General features: G+C 50.9%; 2 protein-coding genes across 2 annotated transcripts in view; one reads left to right on the forward strand and one right to left on the reverse strand.

The window, feature by feature from the left end:
- ABCA5 (ATP binding cassette subfamily A member 5) overlaps positions 1-5913 on the reverse strand; it is a 43441-nt gene extending 37528 nt beyond the window's left edge. Inside the window, exons 1-3 of the mRNA XM_054278767.1 lie at positions 5873-5913; positions 1892-2024; positions 169-281 (exon numbers count right to left, since the gene is read on the reverse strand). Coding sequence (XP_054134742.1) covers positions 169-273 — 105 coding nt within the window. The 5' untranslated portion in view covers positions 274-281; positions 1892-2024; positions 5873-5913. The remainder of the gene's footprint in view (positions 1-168; positions 282-1891; positions 2025-5872) is intronic.
- Positions 5914-14261: 8348 nt separating this feature from the next.
- Positions 14262-23912, forward strand: part of MAP2K6 (mitogen-activated protein kinase kinase 6) — a 57617-nt gene continuing 47966 nt past the window's right edge. The window contains exon 1 of the mRNA XM_054278772.1: positions 14262-14393. Within this exon, the coding sequence (XP_054134747.1) occupies positions 14378-14393 (16 nt within the window). The 5' untranslated portion in view covers positions 14262-14377. The remainder of the gene's footprint in view (positions 14394-23912) is intronic.

Raw genomic sequence — 23912 nt, forward strand, 5'->3', positions numbered from 1 at the left:
AAGCACCTTGTCCACCAAAAACATGGAATATTTCAAAATTCAGTGTTTCTAAAGTTCAAAAATACTCATCATATGCTCATGAAGACCAGGAAAAATAGTGGGAAAAGCACAAAAAAAAAAGGGAATATTTCAAAAAGCTCACGACATTTCCTGTGAGGAGCCCCTCACCTGCACACTGCTCTTCTTGGTCCTGCACTTGATCAGACAATTCTTGAAGAGCAGAGCTCGGGTTTGCCTCCACACTCCGGCCTCCCTTGGAGCTCCTGGGGCCATTGTCTGGGCTGCTTTCAGGAGAAAAAATACAAATTTTTAATTAAATTCTTTTTCATTAAATAATTTCCCAAGCTGAGCTGGGCAGCTGCAGCGTTCGGCAGCTCTGGTTTGGATTGTCACAGAGAGGTTTCACTTTCAGTTTTTCATTTTTTAATAACTCCTGATACAGATTATGTGTCTGACACTGGGAACTGGGAATGGGAGAGACTGGGAATGAGGGAAATTGGGAAAGGGAGAGACTGGGAATGGGAGAGACTGGGAATGAGAGAAATGGAATTGGGAATGGGAGAGACTGGGAATTGGGAATGAGAGAAATTGGGAATGGGAGAAACTGGGAATCGAAGAGATTGGAAATGAGAGAAATGGAATTGGGAATGGGAGAGACTGGGAATTGGGAATGGGAGAAGATAGGAATTGCGAATGACAGAAATTGGGAAGGGGAGAGACTGGGGAAGGGAGAGACGGGGAATTGGGAATGGGAGAGACTGGGAATGGGAGAAAGTGGGAATGGAAGAGATTGGAAATGAGAGAAATGGAACTGGGAATGGGAGAAACTGGGAACTGGGAATGGGAGAGATTAGGAATGGGAGAAACTGGGAATGGGAGACATGGGGAATGAGAGAGATTGGCAATTGGGAATGACAGAAACTGGGAAAGAGAATCTGGAAATGGGAGAAACTGGGAATGGAAAAAACTGGGAATGGGAAAAACTGGAAATGAGAGAAACTGGGAATTGGGAATGGGAGAGACTGGGAATGAGAGAGATTGGGAGTGGGAGAGACTGGGAATTGGAAATGAGAGAAATTGGGAATAAGAGAAATTGGAAATGAGAGAAATTGGGAATGAGAGAAACTGGGAATGAGAAACTGGCAATTGGGAATGAGAGACATTGGGAATGGGAGAAGCTGGCAATGAGAGAAATTGGCAATGAGAGAAACTGACAACTGGGAACCAGAGAAATTGGGAATGACAGCTACTGGGAACTGGGAATGAGAGAAATTGGCAGTGAGATAAACTGACAATGAGAGAAACCGACAATTGGAAATGAGAGAAACCGGGAATGTGGAAATTCGGAACAAGAAATCTTGGGAATGACAGAGATTGGGAATGAGGGAAACTGGCAGTGAGAGAAATTGGCAATTGGGAATGAGAGCAATTAGGAATCCATCTGGGAATTTGGGCTGAAGGTGCCCCAGGATGCCTTGGAGCCACCCCAGGGCAGGAGCAGCTCTGGCCCAGCTCCCCAGCCCTGAGTTAAGCCCAGCTCCCCAGCCCTGAGTTAGGCCCAGCTCCCCAGCCCTGAGTTAAGCCCAGCTCCCCAGCCCTGAGTTAAGCCAGGCTTATTCCCATTCCCCCAGTGCATCCCAGCCCCAGCAGTGTCTGTGCAGCAGCACTGGCAGCAGCAGGGCGGGCAGAGCTGCCCCGGGGCCAGCTGTGCAATGGGCTGTGAGTAACCCCATCCCCGGCTGGAGCACAGCCAGCACCACTCACTGCTCCTCTTTAACCTCTTCATCACCCCCCAGGCTGCACGTGGCCCTGGGGAGAGGGAAAAGAAATGAGATTAATTAATAAATGGGATGAAATGGGAAACGCTCTGCCAGGAGATACCCACACGTACCTGGGGAGGGATGGAGGCTGCAAGGGTTCCTCTCTCCTGGGTTTCCCACCCTTTGTGCTGCCTGAGCTTGGCAGTCAGGGCTCAGTGTCCATCTCCCTCTTCTTCCTCAGCTGGGAACGCTGGCACATTTCACCTGGGAGGGTGAGACACACCAGGAGCTGCTCAGAGGGGACAGTGGCACCAAGCCACCTGCAGCAGCACCAGGGACAAACTGCGGGGCTTGGCTTCTCTGCCTCTGTCAGGGACTGAAGCTCTTGAGGTGGTATTTTGTGCTCAGACTCAAGTGTTTATTTCTTATATGGATAAGAAGAAAGAAGATAAATATCTTTATTTCTTATCCATATTTCCATCTTTATTTCTAATATGGATAATTTCTTATCCATGTTACAGTCTCCCAAGGGGTGAGTTCTGCAGTATTTCACTAACAAGCTACAAAATAGCTACAATTACCTTTCTCTACAAGGTCTTTTAAGGATAAACTGTCCAATTAAGAAATGACACCTCAATTATTTTCAATTTTAACCCAACAACCAACCACCCATGCCCTGCAATGTGGATTTTTATCCAATTACACAAAACCACCCAAACCCACGGAGAAGAAGTGAAGAAGAAGGAGCAGCCTCTGCCCTAAAACCTCCATCTTGCTTTGTATATATTACTGTATTTTAAACCCTTAACTCTAAGTTTTCCCCCCTGTGACATCACACACTTCTAACCAACTCCACACCCACAATCCCAGTGCTATTAATCAATTTTGGAAGCTCCTCCACAGCCTCAGGTCAGTGCAGTGTTCTCTTGGGGGTCAGTGCCTGGCAGCACAGAAAGTCTCAAATTCTCAGCATCCAAAACTCCAACAAGAAACTGAGTAATCCCTCAACCCTTCAACCAAAACACAGTGGAAAATATGGAATTTATCCATATTCCAGCCTTCTAGCTCCCATTAGAGGCAGGCTGATGCTGCTGGTGCCTGTGCAGAGCTCTGGGCTCTCAGTTATCTGTCAGACACCACATGGCCCAAACTTCCTTCCCTGGCTGGGTCCTAATGGGGAAATCTTTTTTTGGAGCACAGGCACCACCTCAGGAACGGGGCACAGGAAGCTCCTCAGATGTCAGCACCACTATAAATACACAAATATTTTATACACAGAGCCTGTCTGAGCATGGGAGGGGTGAGAGGAGGGAAAAGGAACCAAATTCTCATTCCCAGGATGGCTCTGGGGTCCTCCATGGAGCAGAGACCCCACGAGGGATGAGGGATTCAATTTCTGGGAAGGAATCCCACCTCCAGCCTGGAGTGCTGCCCTCACACTGAGACTGACTACCCCAAAAAATAAAAATAAAAAAATATTTTGCTTAAAAAAAACCATACAACCAACTACAAAATGCTTCAACACCAAGCAATGATAGTAACCAAGCCTTGAAGGAGAAACAAGTACAAGTCCTCTGCATATTTTCAGGCAAAAAAACCCTTCCCAGTGACAGCAGAGTGTTTGAAAAATAATCAAAAGCAGCAGTTGTTGCTTACAGGTCATGAAAATCACCGTGCTTCTCCTCTGCTCACAGCATGCCCTGCAAGTGCCACTGTTTGCACATTCCAAGAGCATTCCCAGGAATAAAATCCACCAAGGGTCCTCCTCAACACAAGGGTCTGACCCAGGAACCCCTTCCCTCAGCCACAGTATTTTAATTAAATTATGATTATAATTATAATTATAATGTTATTAATAATAATAATGTTTTCATTAAAGTCCCAAAACTGGCAAAGATTATTGCCATCACATTCCAAGAGCATTCCCAGGAATAAAATCCACCAAGGGCCCTTCTTAGCACAAGGGTCTGACCCAGGAACCCCTTCCCTCAGCCACAGTACTTAATAATATTAATAACAATAACAATAACAATAACAATAACAATAACAATAATAATAATAATAATAATAATAATAATCTCCCAAAGCTGGCAAAGATGATTTAACAAGATTCAATCACCAGTGCCAGTTACTGTTTTTTCTCTAATTATTTTCTATCCCCTTCCAAAACCCAAAACACTCCCACATCTCCACTGGAACTCTGCCATGCTTTCATTTACGTCAGCCAGGTTGGAGGAAGGGTCATTTGAAGAATGTTAATTAATTTTTCATATTACACCTGCCACCTCCACGTAGGCTACAGAACGATGGAGGACACTGAAGAAGCATCACTTGAAGGGTGAAAAATTGTATTTGGGGGAGGAAAAAAAACAAGCAAAATCCTCTTTGAAACTCCAGATGAAGGAAAGGAGCACAGGGGATGAGCAGAAAAAGCTGGCAGGGAATTTTAATGGATTAATAGCAAGAAAAATGAAGATAGGCTGTGAGGATCCTGCTCAGCTGAGGCACTGCCTTGTGATTTGTGCTGCTTTGGCAAGTGGGTGACACACAAACCCTCGTGGGCATCTCAATCACAGCCATGCCAAGGGAATGGCTGGCTCTGGGCTGTAATTCCACATCAGAGATGCCAGAGCTGCTTCTTAAACTGCTCAGCTGATCCTGGGAAGCCTCTCCTCCCCTCCCTTCCCCTCCCTTCCCCTCCCCAGGCACCAACCTGGCAATGGCTGCAAAGGTCACATGGTGACTTGGTGCTGCTCAGCACGTTTGCCTTGGCTCTCAAGCCAAAAACAACCCCAAAAAACCCCCAAAAACCCAAAGGAAAGCAAACAAGAAGGGTGTCAGCCACAGCTAAATGAGCTGTGGCTCGAGGCAAAAACAACTCATGAGTGAACAACCCCGTGGAACAGCAGGAAAATGAGATTATTGATCTCGCTGCTACAAGGCAGCAGCCGAGCTGGTCCTTCAGCAAAACTCTGCTGTGCTCTTCACATTATTGAAATTGTGGCTATAACAACATGTAATAACATAAATGCTTTACGGTAAGTTTAAAAAATGGGCTGAATTGTCTCCCTGGTCTGAATTTTCTCCCTGGTCTGAATTTTCTCCCTGATCTGAATTTTCTCCCTTAACAGCCCCAAGGGGAACTCCTGCCCTGCCTGGGGCTGCAAATCCCTTCCTCCAAACTCATCCCTGATTCCCTGTGGGAACAAGGAATGACACGGAGCAGAGCTGGGCCGGGCTGTCCCTGCACGGCTCCCGCAGCATCCTCAGCATCCTCCTGCATCCCTGAACATCCTCCTGCATCCTCGAACATCTCCTGAGCATCCTCAGCATCCCTGAGCATCTCCTGAGCATCCTCCTGCATCCCTGAGCATCTCCTGAGCATCCTCCTGCATCCCTGAACATCTCCTGAGCATCCTCCTGCATGCCTGAGCATCCCCGAGCATCGTCCTGTATCCCTCAGCATCCCCTGCACCCCTGAACATCCTCTGAGCATCCCCAGCATCCCTCAGCATCCTCCTGCATCCCTGAGCACCCTCTGAGCATCTCCAGCATCCTCCTGCATCCCTGAGCATCCTCCTGCATCCCTGAGTATCTCCTGCATCCCTGAACATCCCTGAGCATCCTCCTGCATCCTTGAGCATCCTCTGAGCATCTCCAGCATCCTCCTGCATCCCTGAGCATCTCCTGAGCATCTCCAGCATCCCTGAGCATCTTCTGCATGCCTGAACGTCCCCGAGCATCCTCCTGCATACTACTGCATCCCCGAACATCCTCCTGCATCCCGGCAAATCCCTGAACATCCCCGAGCATCCTCTGAGTACCTCCAACATCCCTGAGCATCCCCCTGCATCCCTGAGCATCTCCTGAGCATTTCCACCATCCCCGAGAATCCCCCTGCATCCCTAAGCACCCTCTGAGCATCCCCAACACCCCTGAGTATCACCGAGCATCCCTGAGCATCCCCCTGCATCCCTGAGCATCCCCAGCATCCTCCCGCATCCCCAGGGCGCCGCAGCCGCGGTTACCCCGCGTGTCTCACAGGAGGGCACTCCTGCATTCCCCCTGTCCCCGTTCCCCGCTGTGGCTCCCCGGCATTGCGCTTTTCTCACCGCTCAGCGCGCAGCCCCGCCGGCCGCGCCGCCCCAGCCATCGGCACCCGCGGGTAATGACGCGCACCCAGGTACGGCCCAACTCCTCCTCTTCCTCTCCGCTCCTTCCCCTTCCCGTCCCACCCGAGCCCGAGGGGCCGGGCCCGGGCCCTGCCACCGCCCCCCGGCCCGGGACCGCCCCTCGGCAGCGGAGCCGAACCCCCCGATATCCCCCGAACCCCCCAGTAACCCCCGAACCCCGCCAGTACCCCCCGGTAGCCGCCGAACCTTGCCAGTGCTCCCCAGTACCCTCCTGTATTCCCCGGTACCCTCCGGTCCCCCCTGAACCCCGCCGGTACCCCACGGTATCCACTGAATCCCGTCAGGACCCACCGGTACCCCCCGAACCCTGCCGGTACCCCCCCGGTACCTCCCGATACCTCCCGGTACCTCCTGGTACCCCCCGAACCCTGCCGGTACCCCCCGGTACCTCCCGATACCTCCCGGTACCTCCTGGTACCCCCCCGAACCCTGCCAGTACCCCCCGGTAGCCACTGAACCCCGCCAGTACCCCCCAGTACCCTCCGGTATTCCCCGGTACCCCCCGGTACCTCCCAGTACCCCTGGTACCCCCCCGGTACCCCCCGGTATCCCCGAACCCCGCTGGTACCCCCCCCGGTACCTCCCGGTATCCCCCAGTACCCTCCGGTATTCCCCAGTAGCCCCGAACCCCACCGGTAGCCCCCGGTATCCCTCGGTACCCCCCGGGCCAGCCCGCAGTGCTGAGCCCTCCCTGCTGCTGACCTTTCTCCCCTGCCGGACACCCCCGATCCAGGGACCCCCTTCCCTCCCCTCCCGGGGGCTCGGGACCCCTTCCCTCGCAGGAACACTGCTCCCCATCCTCCGGGTCACCACATCCCTCCTGAGGGCCCCAATCTCTGGATGATCCCCCCTTCCCAGGGACCTCCATCCTCCAGGTGCCTCCCTTCAAGGGACCCCCCTTTCAAGGATTCTCTCCCCTGGGTGATCCCCTCCCTCCTGAGGACTCCATTCTCTGGGTGATCCATGACTCCCCTCCCAAGCACCCCAATCTCTGGATGATCCCCTCTCCCAGGGACCTCCATCCTCCAGGTGCCCTCCTTCAAGGGACCCCCCCACTTTCAAGGATTCTTTCCCCTGGGTGACCTCATCCCTCCTGCAGACCCCTTTCCCAGGGACCCCATCTCTCCTGAGGACCCCATGTTTCCTGAGGACTCCTTTCCCAGGGATTCCATCCCTCCTGAGGACCCCTTTCTCAGGACCCCATCCTCCAAGTGACCCCGTTCTTCCTGAGGTCCTCTTTTCCAGGTGACCCCACCCCTCCTGAGGACTCCAGTCCTCCACCCTCTGGGTGATCCCCCCTCCCAGGGACCTCCATCCCTCCCTTCTCAGGATCCTCTCCTCTGGCCCCATCCTGATGCCTCACCAGCCCTAAAATCACCACCAAAGGAGATGAAAATGAGGAAAAAAGTGAGGAGAAAAGCAATTACCGTTTATTGAAGGTCCTCCAGGCAGGCTTATGGTAGAATGCACAAGTGGTACAGGCCTTTGACGCTTTTACAAGTTTTATAAGAGTCCCCAATTAGAAGTACAGTTAATGAAGGAATTCCCCTGTTGGTTCAGCCCCCTGCTGAAGCCTCCCCCTTGCTTCCAGCCCCACATTGTATCGAAATACATGGGAAAGCGAAATGGCCTTGGCTGGCTGAAGAAACAAGATTCGAGCAGCATTCCAGGAATGTGTTTGTCTCACAAAGCTTTGGAGTTAGCTGAGAAACGAAATAACTACACAACAACAGCCAACGGAGCCACAAATAAATGAAAAATGCATAAAAAGCAAAAATCTTTGGGCATTAATCCCTCCTGAGGGCTTCACTTGCAGGGACTCCATCCTCCAGGTGAGCACCTGTTCCAGAGACCCCATCTTTGTGTGGCCACCCCTTCTAGGGACCCCCATCCTCCAGGTAACCCCTCCTCCAAGTGACCTCTCTTCCAAGGTTTCTCTCCTCCTGGGGATCCCATTTTCTCTCTGGCCACCTGTCAGGATCCATCCTAGTGGACAGATGACCTGACGGTTCGTAGGAGTGACCTCAGAGCACAAAAACCAACACGGTACAAGGGGGCTTGCAGTGATAATCAAATCAAATGCAGTTTTATTGAAATAACCACAGCAAAAAATGCGATAGAGGGATTAAGGGAGAGAAAAAGAGAGAGAAAGAGAGAGAGAGAGGAAGGGAGAGGGGATATAGCTGCCAACGCAGAGACAAAGTCCTTCGGTCCAGTTGAGGATCTGCCTGTTACACTGGGGAGATCTCAAAGGCTCTAGCTAACTCAGAGGTTTTTATTATTGAAAATTGTGAGGGGGGGAAACAAATACAATAGGGAGCAGATGTAACAGGTAGTCCATGTTCTCAGTTCTTTTTCTAGCGCACACAGCTGGCTCAGGCACTGGCTGAGGAGATCTTCTCCACATTTACTGGAAGTGATGTGTTTGCATCAATAAACCTGTGGGTAAGCACAAGGATGATGCATTTGCATCCTCTGCAGCCCAGATTGCCAGCAGGAATTCAGAGCACCTCATTTAGAGGCCTCCCTTTTTCTGGGAGCTGGAAAGAGGCTGAAATAAACTGTGCAAAACCCAAATTGCTCCATGTTTACTGCTCCAACTGCAGCTGCACCAAACTGCAGAGGGTCCTTGGCCTCTCTCAAAACAATCAGCTCCTGGACACCAAAAATATCCTGATATTCAGACCCAGGGCATCATTAACAAGTACAATTTATCCCTGGATTTAAAGGAAAGGGCTCAAAACCCAGCTGAGAATTGCAGCATTTTGCACCCCTAGAAGTGATTATGCAAAATTTAGTTCTTTAGGAGTCAGGTTTGCTCACACCATGCAGGACAGGGTTTTACTCCACGCCCTCACCCCCCTTCTGGAACAATATCCAATCTGGCTCAGAATAAAATTTCATAAAAGAAATTTCAATCTTGGCCTAAGACTTGGCACAAGGAGTCCCAGCCCAGAATAGATTTTTACGGGAAGTTAAAAACCTCTGGGGGAAAAAAACCAAAAAAACAAAACCAAAAGCTTTAAAGTGAAGCATCAAGAGAGCTCAACAAGAGCCATGGCAGCAGTTCAGTGCACAATATATACATTGTGTGCAATGCATATAGAATGCCATAATTACACCCAGATGGGTACAAACATAGATTCACTCTGGCCATGAGTAATACCTCATGATTGCAGAAAAAAGAAGCCAAATGCCTATTTTAAATCAGCAGAGTTTGAGGGGGGGAAATGTGACCTCTCCCTGATGGGGATGTGACAGAAAATGAGTATTTTTTTGTCAGCACCACTGTTGTGTGTGGCACCATGCCCTGGTCCTGCAGCCACCTGCCCACCTCCAGCTGTGCTCCCTTCCCAGTGGTTTTCCTGGCTGGATTATTGAATATGATTTCCTTTAAAAAAGCTCCTGGCTGGCTCTGCACTGCAGCACACTCCAGATATCCATGTCAGTTAAAGGAAGAGATGTTTCCTGCTGCCATCCCAAAAAAAAGATCCCTTCAGACAGAGGTGCCACCTGCCCTTGTTTAGCACTGGAGCTGCTCAGCCTCGTTCCACCACGTTTTAGAGCCTTTTTGCAGTGGGGGAAATGATGCATTCAGTTTTAGCTTTCATATTTTTCAGGTTCTGTGCTGCTTTAGTGTGAGGGTCTGGGCTCACATCAGGGGATGCTGAGCTCTGTGCACAGAGCAGGGAGACAAAACAATTCCTGCTCCAGCTGGGCACCAAGGACAAATGATCCAAATCTCAGCCCAGGAGCACAAACACCGTGGGCTGGAGAGAGAAAAACAAGCAGGGTGGGACTGGATGGGCTAAAGCTGGAATGGGACAATGAACTGCAAGGTGCAAATGGAGCAGAACTGATCCCAGGGAGAGACCCCGTGCCCGGCCGTGCATTTTGGGGCCATTTTGGTTCATCTTGGGTTCATTTTGGGACCATTTTGGTTCATCTTGGGTGCAGCCCTGGCTGGGCTCTTGTGCCGCCCAAGGTGGATCCATGGAGGAGATGCTTTGAATAAATCCCTGCTTTATTCTGTAACTCTGTTCCAGCCTCTGCTCCAGCTCAGCCTTCTCAAGGCATCAGTTCCTCCTCTTCTTTCCCCTCCCTGGCTGCTGGTGAGGCCTCTCCTTCTGTCCCTCAATATCCAGATTTCTCCTTGCCTTGCACTCTCCATACTGGGAATTTTGAGGTGGCAGGGACCCCAGCATTGCATCCACACTGAAAAAATCATTCTGCATCCCTGGGGATCCAGAGCAACAAGCAGTTTATGACTGAACCCTTGAGTGAGTTGTTGAATGAACCTGCTGAAGAAACGGGTGGCATGAAGGAGTTGGGCACAAACAGCAAGAAACTGAGTGCAAAGGGCAAAGCAGTGCCTTGAAGGGAAACCCTGCCCCAAATCCCAAATCCCAAATGCTGACATCTTCTAGGAGTGAGGGGTGCAGGGAACTCAGGGGAGGGCTGAGGCCACATCTCCTCACAGCCACCCAGCAGTGACCCACGCAGTGTTACCCAGCAGTGTCACCAAGCAGTGCCACCCAGCAGTGACCCACGCAGTGTCACCCAGCAGTGTCACCAAGCAGTGCCACCCAGCAGTGAGCCACGCAGTGTCACCCAGCAGTGAGCCACACAATGTCACCCAGCACTGGGCACTCAAACAATGCCAGCTGAGTGAGCTGCAAATGTTAAAGCCAGAGGGGCTGAAGGGTGATGGATCTGACCCTAAGGATGGATCTGACCCTAAAGATGGAGCAGCCAGCCAGAGGGGCTGAGAGTGATGGATCTGACCCTAAGGATGGAGCAGCCAGCCAGGGGGGCTGAGGGTGATGGATCTGACCCCAAAGATGGAGCAGCCAGCCAGAAGGGCTGAGGGTGATGGATCTGACCCCAAAGATGGAGCAGCCAGCCAGAAGGGCTGAGGGTGATGGATCTGACCCCAAAGATGGAGCAGCCAGCTATCCCTGCAGGGCTGAGCAGGCTCAGGGCAGTGCTCAGAGCCTGCAGCTCGGGATGTGACCCTGAGAATGCACAGACACAAAAGGGCTGGGGCTGAGGGCTGCTCTGAGTGCTCCCAGCTGCCCCAAGGATGAATTTGGGCTCATTTCTGCAGCAGAGCAAACCCAGAGTGTGTTACACACACAGAGAGGGCACAAAGGAGCAAATGCAAACACTAAAATACCCAGCAGCGTTTGCAGAATTAAACCCACACCAGCGGCCAAGGAAAAAGCACCACGCTCAGCTCTGGCCCAAAGTGGGACAGAGGGATGGGACCTCTCACTTTCTGCAGCAACACAGAAAAAGGTGACCACAAAAAGAGATGTAACTGGTAAAATTTCCGGTTTTTTCTACGAAACAAAACCATCCCCAAGAGCAGGAGTGCAAGGGTAGAGGGAAGGACCAGCAGTTTAAGACAGGCCATGTAAAAACTCCTTTTCTCCCAGCCTCAAATCAATGATTTTAGAATGGTGAGGCAGCTTTAGTTCACCTGTGCATTCATTGCATATTTTTCTAAAAATTTAAAATTCCTACCTGGTTTTCCAGCTCTGTCCCTCCTCTTTAGGTTACCACACACAAACATCACCCTCACCCCTCCTGGAAGAGCGTGCTTGACTCATCACTATTGTCCAGCCAGACTTATGGCTCTAAAACCTTCTCATTACTAAGCTGAAAGTCATTTTTATTTACTGGCCTCTGCCTCTTTTATGAGCTGCATGTGCTTCTTGGATCATTTCATCCTCTCAATTCAGCTCTTCAGCTAAAGAGAGATTTTACCAGCATCCCACCCCGTGTGTGCTGGGGCAGCACAGTTTGTTCAACTTCTGAGAATCCCAACTTCTCCTGGGTTTTCATCCATCAACTCAGGAGAAACTGGGAATTAAGGGCTGCAAGAAGAGGAGGAGGAGGAGACCGAGGAAATTCAGACAAAAGGTAAGATGGGGCTGAACTGCAGGGGCTGTGTTTGGCTTCAAATTCCTGCAGGCTGCAGCTCCCGGGGAACAAAGGAATGCAGGATATCAGCGGCAGCACTCAGCCCCTGAGGAGCAGATGGTGCTGCTGCCATCAGCAGCGCTCATTGTTTCTCACCTCCTCTCTCCCCCAGCCACATTCTCCTCTCCAGCGCCTGCACCCTCTGTTTGCTTTGGGTTTGCTTCCAGCTCCTGGCCCAGACATCCCTTGGGAGGGTCCCTCACCCCAGCTGGGAGAACTTCCTGCACTTTATTCATCCTCTGCAGCAGAGAGCCAGGGCCTTTGGGGTCATTATTCCAATTATTTTGAATTTCCAGCATGTTCCTGTACCTTGTGAGCATTAGGGAGTGGTTGAATTCTCTTGTCCAGCTGCTCTGTGGGGACTGACCCCTATCTGAGCTCAAAAATAATGAGAAATTTCATGAGGTTCTGTGCAGAGAACAGAGCTTGTTGACACTTGAAAATGTCATTGTCTCATTCCTCTCACAGGACAGACCAAGCCAAACTTCTCTACACTCATCCCAAATTATCCTTCCTTCCCCATTGCCATGAAGGAGGGGATGGCTGGGAGCAGAATAATCAAATAAAAACATAAACCAGAAGCAAAGAAACTGAAATAGCCACTGGATCCTTCAGCACAGGAACTGCTGGAGCCTGTCCCATCCCATAAAGTTGGATCACCAAGCTCCTCTGCTTGGTTTCTCCATTTGCAAAGTGCATTGATTTGGGAAAAAACAGGGCTTCTGTCTGTCCCTGCACAGGGCTGTCATCCAAAATACCCAACAGCTTCAGAACAAAACCTGTGGTCCCTTCCCACCTCCTGATATCCTGGGAAAATCCTGATTTAAGCCCCCAAACCTGGTTTTGGTGTTCAAGGATGCAGCAGGAGGCACCACAGGTGTTCTGGACACAGTTTTGCTGCTGTTTCCCACCACCTGTAATGGCTGAAATCCCACTTGAGCAGCATCTGGGTTTCCCAAAGAATTCCTTGTGAAGGGAGATGGAGCAGGGGCAAGCACCCCCTTCCCCAGATGGGACAGGGAAACAACCCCTGGCAAAGCTCCTGCAAGAGGGAAACAGGAGAATTTGGGGGTGCTGGAGCTCACTGCTGTTGGTGGGGTGAATTTCTAGCCCAGGAGTGAGTGCTCACACAAACACTGACACTGAAGCCTCCAATTGTGCTTCCCTGGACGAACCCAGCACATGACTGTGCTTGCCTCCCGAGCTCCCTGATCAAACCAAGGCTGGGAGCAGCCTGGTGTCTAAAACAAACAACATTTCGGGGCAAACCTTCTGTTTACAGACACACAGGGGAGATTTTTCAGCAGTGAAACCACAGAAATTGCTTGTCCAGTTTCTCAGTGGCAAATTCATCCCTTAGCAATGAGAGAGTGAGTTGGGAGGGGGAATAAATAAATCAGAACTCGTAGAAAATTCAAACTACAGTAGGCAGGGAGTTCTAAGGAAAAGAGTTATGGCCAGATGCAGAAGTTTGAGTTCTTTAGTCAGCTGTGCAATAACCTTTCCTTTCCTTTCCTTTCCTTTCCTTGAAATTTCCTTTCCTTGAAATTTCCTTTCCTTTCCTTGAAATTTCCTTTCCTTGAAATTTTCTTTCCTTTCCTTGACATTTCCTTTCCTTGAAATTTCCTTGAAATTTCCTTTCCTTTCTTTGAAATTTCTTTCCCTTCCCTTCCCTTCCCTTCCCTTCCCTTCCCTTCCCTTCCCTTCCCTTCCCTCTGTTCACGGGCCTTTGGAAAGCGTGATTTGAAGCGATTTGAAGTGGTTGGAAGCAACTTGAAGCAGTTTTAAGCAATTTTAAGCGTTTTGAAGCGACTTAAAGCAGTTTTAAGTGGTTTGAAGCGACTTGAAGCGGCTTCAAACAGTTTGAAGCGGTTTCAAGCAGTTTGAAGCGACTCGAAGCGGTTTGAAGCGGTTTGAAGCGGTTTCAATCGGTTTGAAGCGGTTTCAATCGGTGTGATTTTAATCGGTTTGAAGCGGGCGAACCCGCCGCGCTCTCCGCGCCCCCTGCCGGCGCCTCAGCAGGCGGGATGTGAGGCCGCGGGACTACAGCTCCCATGCGGCCCCGCGGAAGCGCCGCGCACGCGCAGTGCGTGCCCCCCCCGTGCGCGCCGGAGGCCGGGGCGGCCGCCCCGGCCCATCATGTAGGTGCAGCCGCGCCGGCCCCGCGCCAGCCGCGCAGGGACCCCCCCTGCTCCCCCCGGCCCCGCCCGGCCCGGCCCGGCCTGGCCCGGCCCGGCACGGCGCGGCCCGGCGCGCCCCGAGCCCCGCGCCGCCCAGGCGGGAGCGCGCGCGGCGTTCCGGGGGGGGAGCGCGCGGCTCGCATCTTTTGTGTGTGTGTGGTGTGTGTGAGCGCGCCGGGCGGCTCGCCCCTCGGCGGGGCCGCGCACGGGGGACGGCTCTTTGTGTGCGCGCGCCCTGCCCCCAGCCCGCCGGGGGACAATGTCTCAGCCCCGAGGTGAGAGAGCGCGCGTGCACGTGCAGCCGCGGGTGGGTGCGCGCGCGCGTGCAAGGGCCGCGCGTGCACGCACGTGCACGCTCGTGCACGCGTGCACTCGCTCGTGCAACTTGCGGTGGCGGCGGGGTGGGGGGGGAGCTGGTGCGCGCGCGCGTTCGCTTGTGCAACTTGCGGGTGCACGCGCGCGTGCAGCTGCGTGTGCGCGTGCACGTGCAAGTGCGTGTGCATGTGAAATCACGGGTGCGGGTGCGTGTGCGTGTGCATGTGCATGCATGGGTGCGGGTGCATGGGCATAAATGGGTGCGGGTGCCCGCGAGTTTGCACGCCCGCCTTGCCCGGGGGTCACCGCTCCCGGTGCAGCCCCCGGTGCAGCCCCTTTGCACCCCCGGTGCAGCCCCTGGTGCAGCCCCCTTGCACCCCCGGTGCAGCCCCCTTGAACCCCCGGTGCAGCCCCCGGTGCAGTCCCCGGTGCCCCTCGGCCGCCTTTGGCACGGCCCGGAACGAGCGGGGGGTGTTGCAGCAGCAGCAGCTGCAGCCGGGGCTCGGCGCGGGGTTAAAGCAAACTTTTAAACAAGTCCGCGAGGGAGATGAAAGGTGAAACTGGAGTGGAGTTACCGGGAATTAAATATATACCTACGTTTCCATGGGAAAGTATTGTTCTCGTGCCAGCGCTGAGATCATTTTCCACCCATTTCTCTCCCCCCTTCTCTCTTTTAATATTTGGTAACTTTTGGTCACACCAGCACGCCCCGAGCGTGCAAAAAAGGCAGGAATGGAGCGTTTGGAAGTGCAGGAATTGGGTATTCGGGAGCTGCAGAAAGGCAGGAATGGAGCAGTTTGGAGCTGCAAGAATTGGAGCATTTTGGAGCTGCAGGAATTGTTTAGGAGCTGCAGAAGGGCAGAAGTTGTGAATTTAGGAGTTGCAAAAGAGGAGGAATTGTGCATTTTGGAGCTGCAGAAGTTGAGAATTTAGGAGTTGCAAAAGAGCAGGAATTGGGCATTTTGGAGCCGCAGGAATTGAGCATTTTGGAGCTGCAAAAGTTGAGAACTTAGGAATTGCAATAGGACTGGAATTACACATTTTGGAGCTGCAGGAATTGAGCATTTTGAAGCTGCAGAAAGGCAGGACTAAAGCATTTAAGAGCTGCAGGACTGAAGCATTTAGGAGCTGCAGAAGGGCAGAAATTAATAATTTAGTTGCAAAAGGGCAAAATTCAAGCATTTAGGAGCTGCAGGAGTTGAGAATTCAGGATTTGCAAAGTGGGAGGAGTTATGCATTTTGGAACCACAGGAATTGTGCATTTTGGAACTGCAGAAGTTGAGAATTCTGGATTTGCAAAAGGGCAGGAATTATGCATTTTGGAGCTGCAGGAGGTGAGTATTTTGGCGCTGCAGAAGTTGAGAATTCAGGATTTGCAAAGGGGAGGAGTTACGCATTTTGGAGCTGCAGAAGTTGAGAATTTCGAAGTTGCAATAGGGCAGAAATCGAGCATTTTGGAGCTGCAGAATTTGAGAGGTTAGGAGCTGCAAAAGGGCAGGAATTGGACATTTTGGAGCTGCAAAAGTTGAGAATTTCAGAGTTGCAGAAGGGAAGGAATTATGCATTTTGGAGCTGCAGGAATTACACACTTTTCAGCTGCAGTAACTGAGCATTTTGGAACTGCAGTTGAGAACTTAGGAGTTGCAAAAGGGCAAAAATTGGGCATTTGAGAGCTGCAGGAACTGAGCATTTTGGAGCTGCAGAAGTTGAGCATTTTGGAGCTGCAAAGTTGAGAGTTTAGGAGTTGCAAAAGGGCAGGAATTGTGAATTTTGTAGCTGCAGGAATTGAAGATTTTGGAGCTGCAGGAACTGAGAATTTAGGAGTTGCAAAAGGGCAGGAATTATGAATTTTGGAGCTGCAGAAGTTGAGCATTTTGGAGCTGCAAAGTTGAGAATTTGGGAGTTGCAAAAGGGCAAAGCTGAGCGTTGAGGAGCTGCAAAAGGGCAGGAGTGGAGGCCTGAGGAGCAGCAGGAGGGGCTTTGGGAAGGGGACAGCAGTGATTTATTTCTGCCAGCGTGGTGGTGGTGGTGGTGGTGGCAAAGAGAGAGCTGGCTCTTTGCTCTTTGCTTTTTAACTCGCTGCTCATTCCAGCCTGCCTCTGCCTTGTGCCCTTGCAAGGGCGGGGGGCAGGCTGGGAGGAGGTGGAGAATTTAATATTGCAAAAATGCTGCGGGAATGCAACAGGGAGGGAGCTTTAAGGAGGAGTAGCTGTGGCCATTCATTGTGAAAATCCCTGCCCGTGACACAGACGCAGCTTTTTGGAAGTGCTTGGGGTGGATGTTGCAGCTTGGCTCTCACTGCATCCTGCAGCTCTCACAGATATTTGGGATTTTGGGGCTGAGAGGCCTGGCAGGAGCAGGTCCCAAAGTGGGTTTGGAGCTCGTGTTTGTTTATTTATTTATTTATTTATTTATTTATTTATTCATTTATTCAAACTAAGCCTTCCACAGTAATCCTTGCAAGGCAGGACATTGGGAATGAGGTGCGGGCACAGCTCTTGCCACACAGCTTTCCTTTGTAAAAAGAAAAAATGTAAAGTTGTTGTATAATTTATTCCTAATTTGGGTTTGCTGCAGTCATCTTTTCCAGCCGAGCAGGGGAATTGTAAAAGTTTCCGATGCAAAGAGCCAAGGGAGTTTGATAGTGCAGGATTGAACCCGGGGGTACCCAGAGCCCTCTGCCACTGCCAGGGGGGGACAGGGGGTCCCCAAAAAGCCTGGGGGTGGCAAAGGCTGAGCGTGCAGAGTGGTGACACGCAGGGAGCTGTGCTGGTGGCCCTGCAGAGTGCTGAGTGTCCCCCAGCAGGGCCTTGTACCAGGAAAAGGGAGGATGGAAGTAGCCAACCCACAAAACATGATCTCAATGAATGGCATCATTCTTGACTCCCTTTGCCGCCCTCCTCGCTGCCTGCAGCACCAGTGCCTGCATTCCTGGCACAGATGACTTTTCCAAGCTCAGCTGTTCGGGCCCAGCTTTTGCTCAGGAAGGGGTTTCAGCTCTGGGCTCTGCAGCAGAGATGTCGTTCTTTGGGATAAGCTGAGTTTTTGGGATCAGCTTTCATCGTGTTGCACGGGAGGTTCCTCAGCAGCTCTGTGGAAAGTACAGCCCAGAGCCTCAGCCAGCTGCTGAGCCCTCTCCCTGCTTTGAATCCTTTCCAGAGTTGTTCTGAGAATTTGCCAGAGATTAATGTTTTTTTGGTGCAGCGTGGCAGGGGGAACATGCGAGCAGCAGAGTTGTTCTTGCTCCCTGCAAGGAATCCCACCTGCTTCAGGGAGACCCTACCTGTGCTGTGCAAAAAAATGGGAGGGGATCTGCTTCCTGCACAGTGTAAAGGGTAAAACGCCCCCTGGAATTCAGAAACAACGCTTTTCTTCTGGCCCTTTCTGCAGCAGGAATGAGCAGCATTGTGCTGGTGGCTCTGAGCCACCTCACCTGCCCCTGAGGGTCCACCCAAATACAAAACTCGCCTGGAGTCAGAGACACCCTGCATTTCACCCTGTGCTTGTTCATTCCCTCTTTCAAGCTGCAGACTGGTGTTATTTGTTGGATGTAGCAACCCACAGCAAAAATCAGCTTTTCCTGAGCACAGCAAGTTCCTGCAGCTTGTTCCGCACCTTCAGAGATGGGGCTGCTCTGGCCAGGAGGGCCTTGGTGTTGATGGGAGCTCAGAAGTTGAATCCTTGCCCAAATCCAGCCCATTTGGCTGTCATGACTAATAGGATATTATTTTGGAAGAGGAGGGGGGAAAGAAAAAAAAAAGAGGAAGTCCATATTAATTTCAAGCCAAGCACAGTTTGAGGCTGTAAATCTGGACTCTGGTGACAGCAGATACATTCAGGAGTCTCCCAAATTCTTCACAACAGGGGGAATTATTCCCTGGCAAAGCCCACATGGGAGCAAATAGCTGCAAATGTGCAGATTTCTCCGTTGCAATGAGAAAAGGGAAGGGGGAGCAGCACCCAGGAGAGCACTGATTCATGAACACACTGAAATGATGTTTGAACTAAGTGTTGCTGCCTGTTGATCTCACACCTGAAGCTCAGGCTCTTGTTTCAAACACAGTTTTCAGTGCTCCAGCTGCAAAGGGAAGCTGAGATTGTGAGCAGCACATCCCACGTGATGCTGGCTGAGCGTGCACCCCATGGACTTTGACCAAAGGCCTGCACCTAGTCCAAATACCAGAGTTTTATGTGAAACGCTCATGTTTTCCCCAGCCAGAAGTCTCAGTGGAGCAGCTGTAAAGCTGAACTATTCCTTGTTGTTGGGTTTTTTTTTGCAGCCCTAGGTAGGTGGCAGGTTGTTGCTGGTGGAGGATTAACCTGCAAGCAGCTCCTGTGGGTTGTGCAATGTGAATTTTGCCTCATCAGCACCAGCTCAGCTTCTCCCCGCTCACACACTGCCATGACACAGGCACTTGGCACGGTCAGCCAGGTGCAAGCCTAGCAAAGCCTGGACTAGCAGCAGATTTCAGCTGCAGTTGATGATTTATTCTTAATTAATTTTTTTTTTTAAGGGTGCCCTGTTGAATTAGTTGAAGTGCTGGAGGTGCCTATGTGCGTGCTTTGGGTTAAGAGAGGGGGACAAATGTTTATAAAGAGGTTTAAAAACCTCCTGCAATGCCAGGCTGGAGGAATTACCCAGCTTGGGAAGAGGTTGGGGCAGAAAAGTGGCTGGAGATGAACCAAAGCTGTGCCCAGGTGAGGGCTGAGACACCTGGGTGAGCCCCTGCTCTGCCCTCAGGAGGTGTTTGTCCTGTCCCCATGTCCCACATGTCCCAACATGTCCCAACACCACTGCTCAGGCCAGCAGCTGCCACCCAGGAACATATTTAATATTTAAAAGCTCCAACCAGGAGCAATTCTAGCAATAAAAGTGCTGAGCTGCAGGAAGAAGGGAGCAGAGAGCTGAGTGCTCCTGCCAGGCTCCTCAATGCTCCTTTTTATTGTGGTGTTGAAGTCCCCAAAACCCGGGGGCTTCCTTGGGGCTCAGTTCCCTCCCCTGGCACATCCACGAGCTGCTGAGGTGAAGCAAATGATGCTCCCTGAAAACCACAGGAGTGATTTGGAGAGGTGAGACTCTTCACGTGGAACATGGTTACAGCAGGTTTGAGATTTTGTGTTGAAAATACACAAAGTGATTAAAAAGTTGCCTTTTCCCCCCAAACAGTGCCTGTGTCTGTTGTCACTTGGGCTTTTTCTCTTGCTGAAAAGAGCTGTGACAGCACCTCTCCAGAAAGGACCGAAAACCACAACACCTGAAAAAAGCTGGAAAAAGAAGAATAGTGTGGGAGTTGTGTTAGCACAGGAGTGGGGATGCTTCACAGCCCTCTGCAAATGCCCTTGGAGGCCCAGAGCTCCTCAGCCTGGTGGTTGTGCTGGTTCCCAGCCCTGCCCCAAGGGGTTCACCCCATGAACTCGCATTCCAGCTGCAGAGGCAAAGCTCTGCCCTGGCCAGGGCAGGGCACAGCTGTGATGGCAGCATTGGCACAGCAATTCTGGGCAGGAATTACTCACCAGGGCTCCCTTCTGCCGTCTCTCATTTTGGGGACCGTTTTGGGGTGTATTTATAAGCTGGCAGCATCGTTAGATGAAATGTTGAGTCAGCCTCCAGTGGCCAGGAGTGTTCTTTTGGTTTGAGACGTGGACAGAGCTGTAATTAAAAATAATAAAAATCTGTTTCATTACCTGTGCAGTTCCTTAGCTCCCTTCCTCAGGGCCTGGCTGGGAATAGTTTCAGGGATTAGCATTATCAGTGGGAGCAGGGAAGCAGATCCAGAGGCTGGAGCTGTGCCACCTCACATATTATTATGGTCTGTGGTGGCCAAGTGGTGAAGGCCATTGGGTGCAATTTCCATAGCTGCTCATTACGCAAAAACTGGGAGTTTTTTGGGTTTTTTTCTTTGCTTTTGTCTTCCAAATCCACAATATTCTGCACTTGACAGGTGTGAATGGAGACCTGACTGCTGCTCAGTGGCCTTGGCTCGGTGAAAAGCAGTTTGGAGAGGGGAAGTCTGAGCCTGGTGCTTGTAGGGCTTTCTCCTGCCTCAAAGCCAGAATTAAACCCATCCTTCCAACCTCCCCATCCTTTTAAAATGGGGATTCCAAACTCAGAGGGTTCATCCCACCAGGACATGGGGTGCTGGAGCATTTCTGAGTCACCTTTCCTTTGGCCATGGTGCACAGAGATGCTGCACATCCTCTGTGGGAGCTGCAGGAATCCTCTGGAGCTGTGAAAAATCCCTCTGGATCTGCATCCCAACCTCGATGAGGAACCTGGATTTGGAGGGGCAGGGTCAGAGATGGCATCAGGAGAGGCTCAGCTGCTCTGGCTGCATCCCCCAGTTGCTGTTGGAGCAGTGCCTGTGGCTTTTTGGGCTGCAAAATCCAAGTCCTGTGAAGCCCAATGCAAACAACCTCTGCAGCTGGGGTAGGGTTTCACATTTGTAAGAGAAAAAGCATTTTTTTTTCCCCTACTCTAGCAGGAAAACTGCACAGAGCTGAGCTGATCCAGTTTCTTGCTGGTGCTGTTTTGTTAGCCTACTTAGCAATTTTATCATCAAGGCTGGGTTTTCTTAGCCTGCACCCAGGCAGATCAAAAATCGTGAGAAGAACTGGAGCCACTTTTACTGCATTCAGATGAAAAAAAAAATAAAAAAGAGAGAAAAAAACCCAGCAGAAGTTGCAGATGAGATGCCAAAGATAAGGCAGCAATAGAAAATCAGTGCAGGAGTCAACACTTGAGTGTGTCTGCAAGAAGAGGCCTTTAATGAAGGCTGAATCAGCACGGACTTGGGAGCTGCTTTTGAAGGAGAATCTTTTTTTCTAAACAAAAATATGTAATTGCACTCAATGAAAAATGCTTATCAGTGCCAAATGGCCCCAGAGCATGGTGTGTGTGGCTGCTGTGTGCACGTCCCAGGCCTGGTGATGGTTTTTGTGCCTGTGCTGCTCCTGCCCTGGGGGCTGATCCCTCACTGCCTCACTCCTGGCTGCTCGCAGGGTTTATTCCACACTCAAGCAACAAGTTATAAAAATTACAGCTCCTCTCTGTGGTATCATTCCTCTCATGAATGTTTATTGCTTCTGCAGTAGTTCAAGGTCAGATATAGAAAATGACTCAAAAGTCTTTTGTTGTTCTGAGAGCTCTGAAGTGATGGAAGGCCCAATCCAGCAGAGACAAACCTTCCCAGAGAGCCAAAAAGGAAGGGAGAAAGAATATTTTATAAAGGCAAACCCAGCATTGATTCCTGACTTTTTAAAGTAGGTTTGGATTAGATATTAAGAGAAAATTACTTCCTGTGAGGGTGGTGAGGCACAAGGACCTGTAGATATGATGGTTGCCTTGGCATATTCCATAGATACTAAAAAACTTAAATTTTAACTCTGTTCACTATTTTATGCCTTATTTCAGCCAAGAACTCCTTGTCTCAGCCTGGTTCTCCTGGTAGGCTGTTAAGGGATTGTGGTTTTCATCTCTTAGGAGTTAAAAAGCAGAAAGGACAGGGTGCCCAGAGAGGCTGTGGCTGCCTGGAAGTGTCCAAGACACCCCTGGAAGTGTCCAAGGCCAGGCTGGATGGGGCTTGGAGCAATTTGGGGCAGTGGAAGGTGTGAGATGAGCTTTAAGGCCTCTTCTCATTCCATGATTGAGTGATTTTTCCCTGGATTTGCTCTGCTCTCACATCTTTGGTGTGCAGCATTCCCAGGCAGGGCCTGCTGCAGTCACTGCTTCGAATCCCTGCAGGTAGGAGGGGAACAGTCCCTGCCACAGTCCCTGCCACAATCCCTGCCAAAATCATGGCACACAGGCTCAGAAGGTGTTTTTGGCAGCAGCTCAGCCCTCAGGGTTGGTTTGTGCAGCACCAGGCACAGCCCTGGTCACAGCTCCTGCTTTCAGGGCACCTCTCCAGCACTGGAGTCACAGTCACACTTCCCAGCTTGGATTTCAGCACTGCCCCTTTCTCCCAGGGCTGCTTTAATTGCCTGCAATTAGGGTCTCCAGTGCTGCAAAAAGTGTGAAGGAATAAAAGCCAGTGTGGCTTTGTGAGGGCTGGGATTGATTTCTCCTCTCAAGCAGCTGATGCTGTGACCTTTTAGGAAGGAGCTGTCGGCCTGTGGGGTTTGTGCATGTGGCTGCCCCGGGTTAAAGCACGAATATGGGATATTTATTTAGTTTTATCCCAAGGAGAGGAGCACCTGTAGGAGCTGAGAGCAGCTCAAGGAAGAGACAGGGACTTTACACGCTGTCATTAAAATGCCAAAACCCCAAAAGTAGATTTGTTTAAGCACTTGACCAAAAGGCCTGGAGCAGAAGTCACAGGTCTGAGGGTGCAGGGCTCACCCCAAACCTGCAGAAGGAGGTGCAGACACAGCTCTGACCATCATTTCCTCACAGTTTTGGCAGCAGCAGGATGGAAAAGCTGCTGCAGCTGAATGTGAGCAGCTCTGAGGTGTGGGATGGGGAGATGACGATAAATCCTGCGCTCGGTCCCAGGTTTGCTTCTCTGAAGAGAAAGATGCTGCTGGTTAATGCACAAGTTCCCTCCCAGGCAGACATTGGTACTTAACTGTGTTAATTAAATGCTTTCAAAAACCACAAGATTGACCTTCACTGCTTGCCCACAGATTTTTCTCTCATTTAACAAGCAGAGGGCTGTCAGAGTAGCCTATTAAAGGAGAAGAAAGGCAGTGCTCTAATACTGTTGGGTTTTGACCTGTTCCAAAGTGTTTTTCTGCTTTTTAACTCCTAAGAGATGGAAACCACAATCCCTTAACAACCTACCAGAAGAAACCAGGCTGAGACAAGGCTGAAATAAGGCATAAAATAGGGAACAGAGTTAAAATTTAAGTTCTTTAGATTTTATTCCATATCTATGGAATATGTCAAGAAAACCATCATATCTACAGGTCCTTGTGCAGCAGGTGAGCTCTGCTCTGTGACATGGAATTGTCCTTTGGGAGAGACCTTCTAGAAAAAGTAAAGTCAAATAGCAGAGGCTCTGACTTCCTTACCTTTGCCAGGGACACCAGCAATTTGCTCATTGCCAATAAAACTCTGGAACATATCTACAGAAAGCTTTGGATCCCTGCCAAGCAATCAGTTTTATAAATGAAGCAAAAGAGCAGATTGTGCATTGCAGGGAAGGACATCCCACATCCCAAAGCAGCCCCCGGCTGGAGGGAGAGCCCAAAATAGCCCCTGGCAGCTGGGGAGGGTGACACAGATGCTGCATTCAGAGATGGCGAGAAACAAGTTGATTTCTGGAGGCAACAAATGAAAAAATCCTTCCCTGAAAGGGTGATTGGGCACTGGGATCACCTGCCAGGGAGGTGGTGGGGTCGCTGTCATGTCACATGTCACTCAGTGCCGTGGTTTAGCTGGTGAGGAGGTGTTGGGTCATGGGTTGGGCTTGTTGAGCTCAAAGGTCTTTCCCAGTGATTCTGTGGAGTGAGACCAGGCTGAATTCCCATTGTTTGGCAGA

Source organism: Melozone crissalis, unplaced genomic scaffold (assembly GCF_028551555.1).
Source record: "Melozone crissalis strain CALT ecotype California unplaced genomic scaffold, PUWL_Pcris_2 ptg000026l_1, whole genome shotgun sequence".
Classification (NCBI taxonomy): domain Eukaryota; kingdom Metazoa; phylum Chordata; class Aves; order Passeriformes; family Passerellidae; genus Melozone; species Melozone crissalis.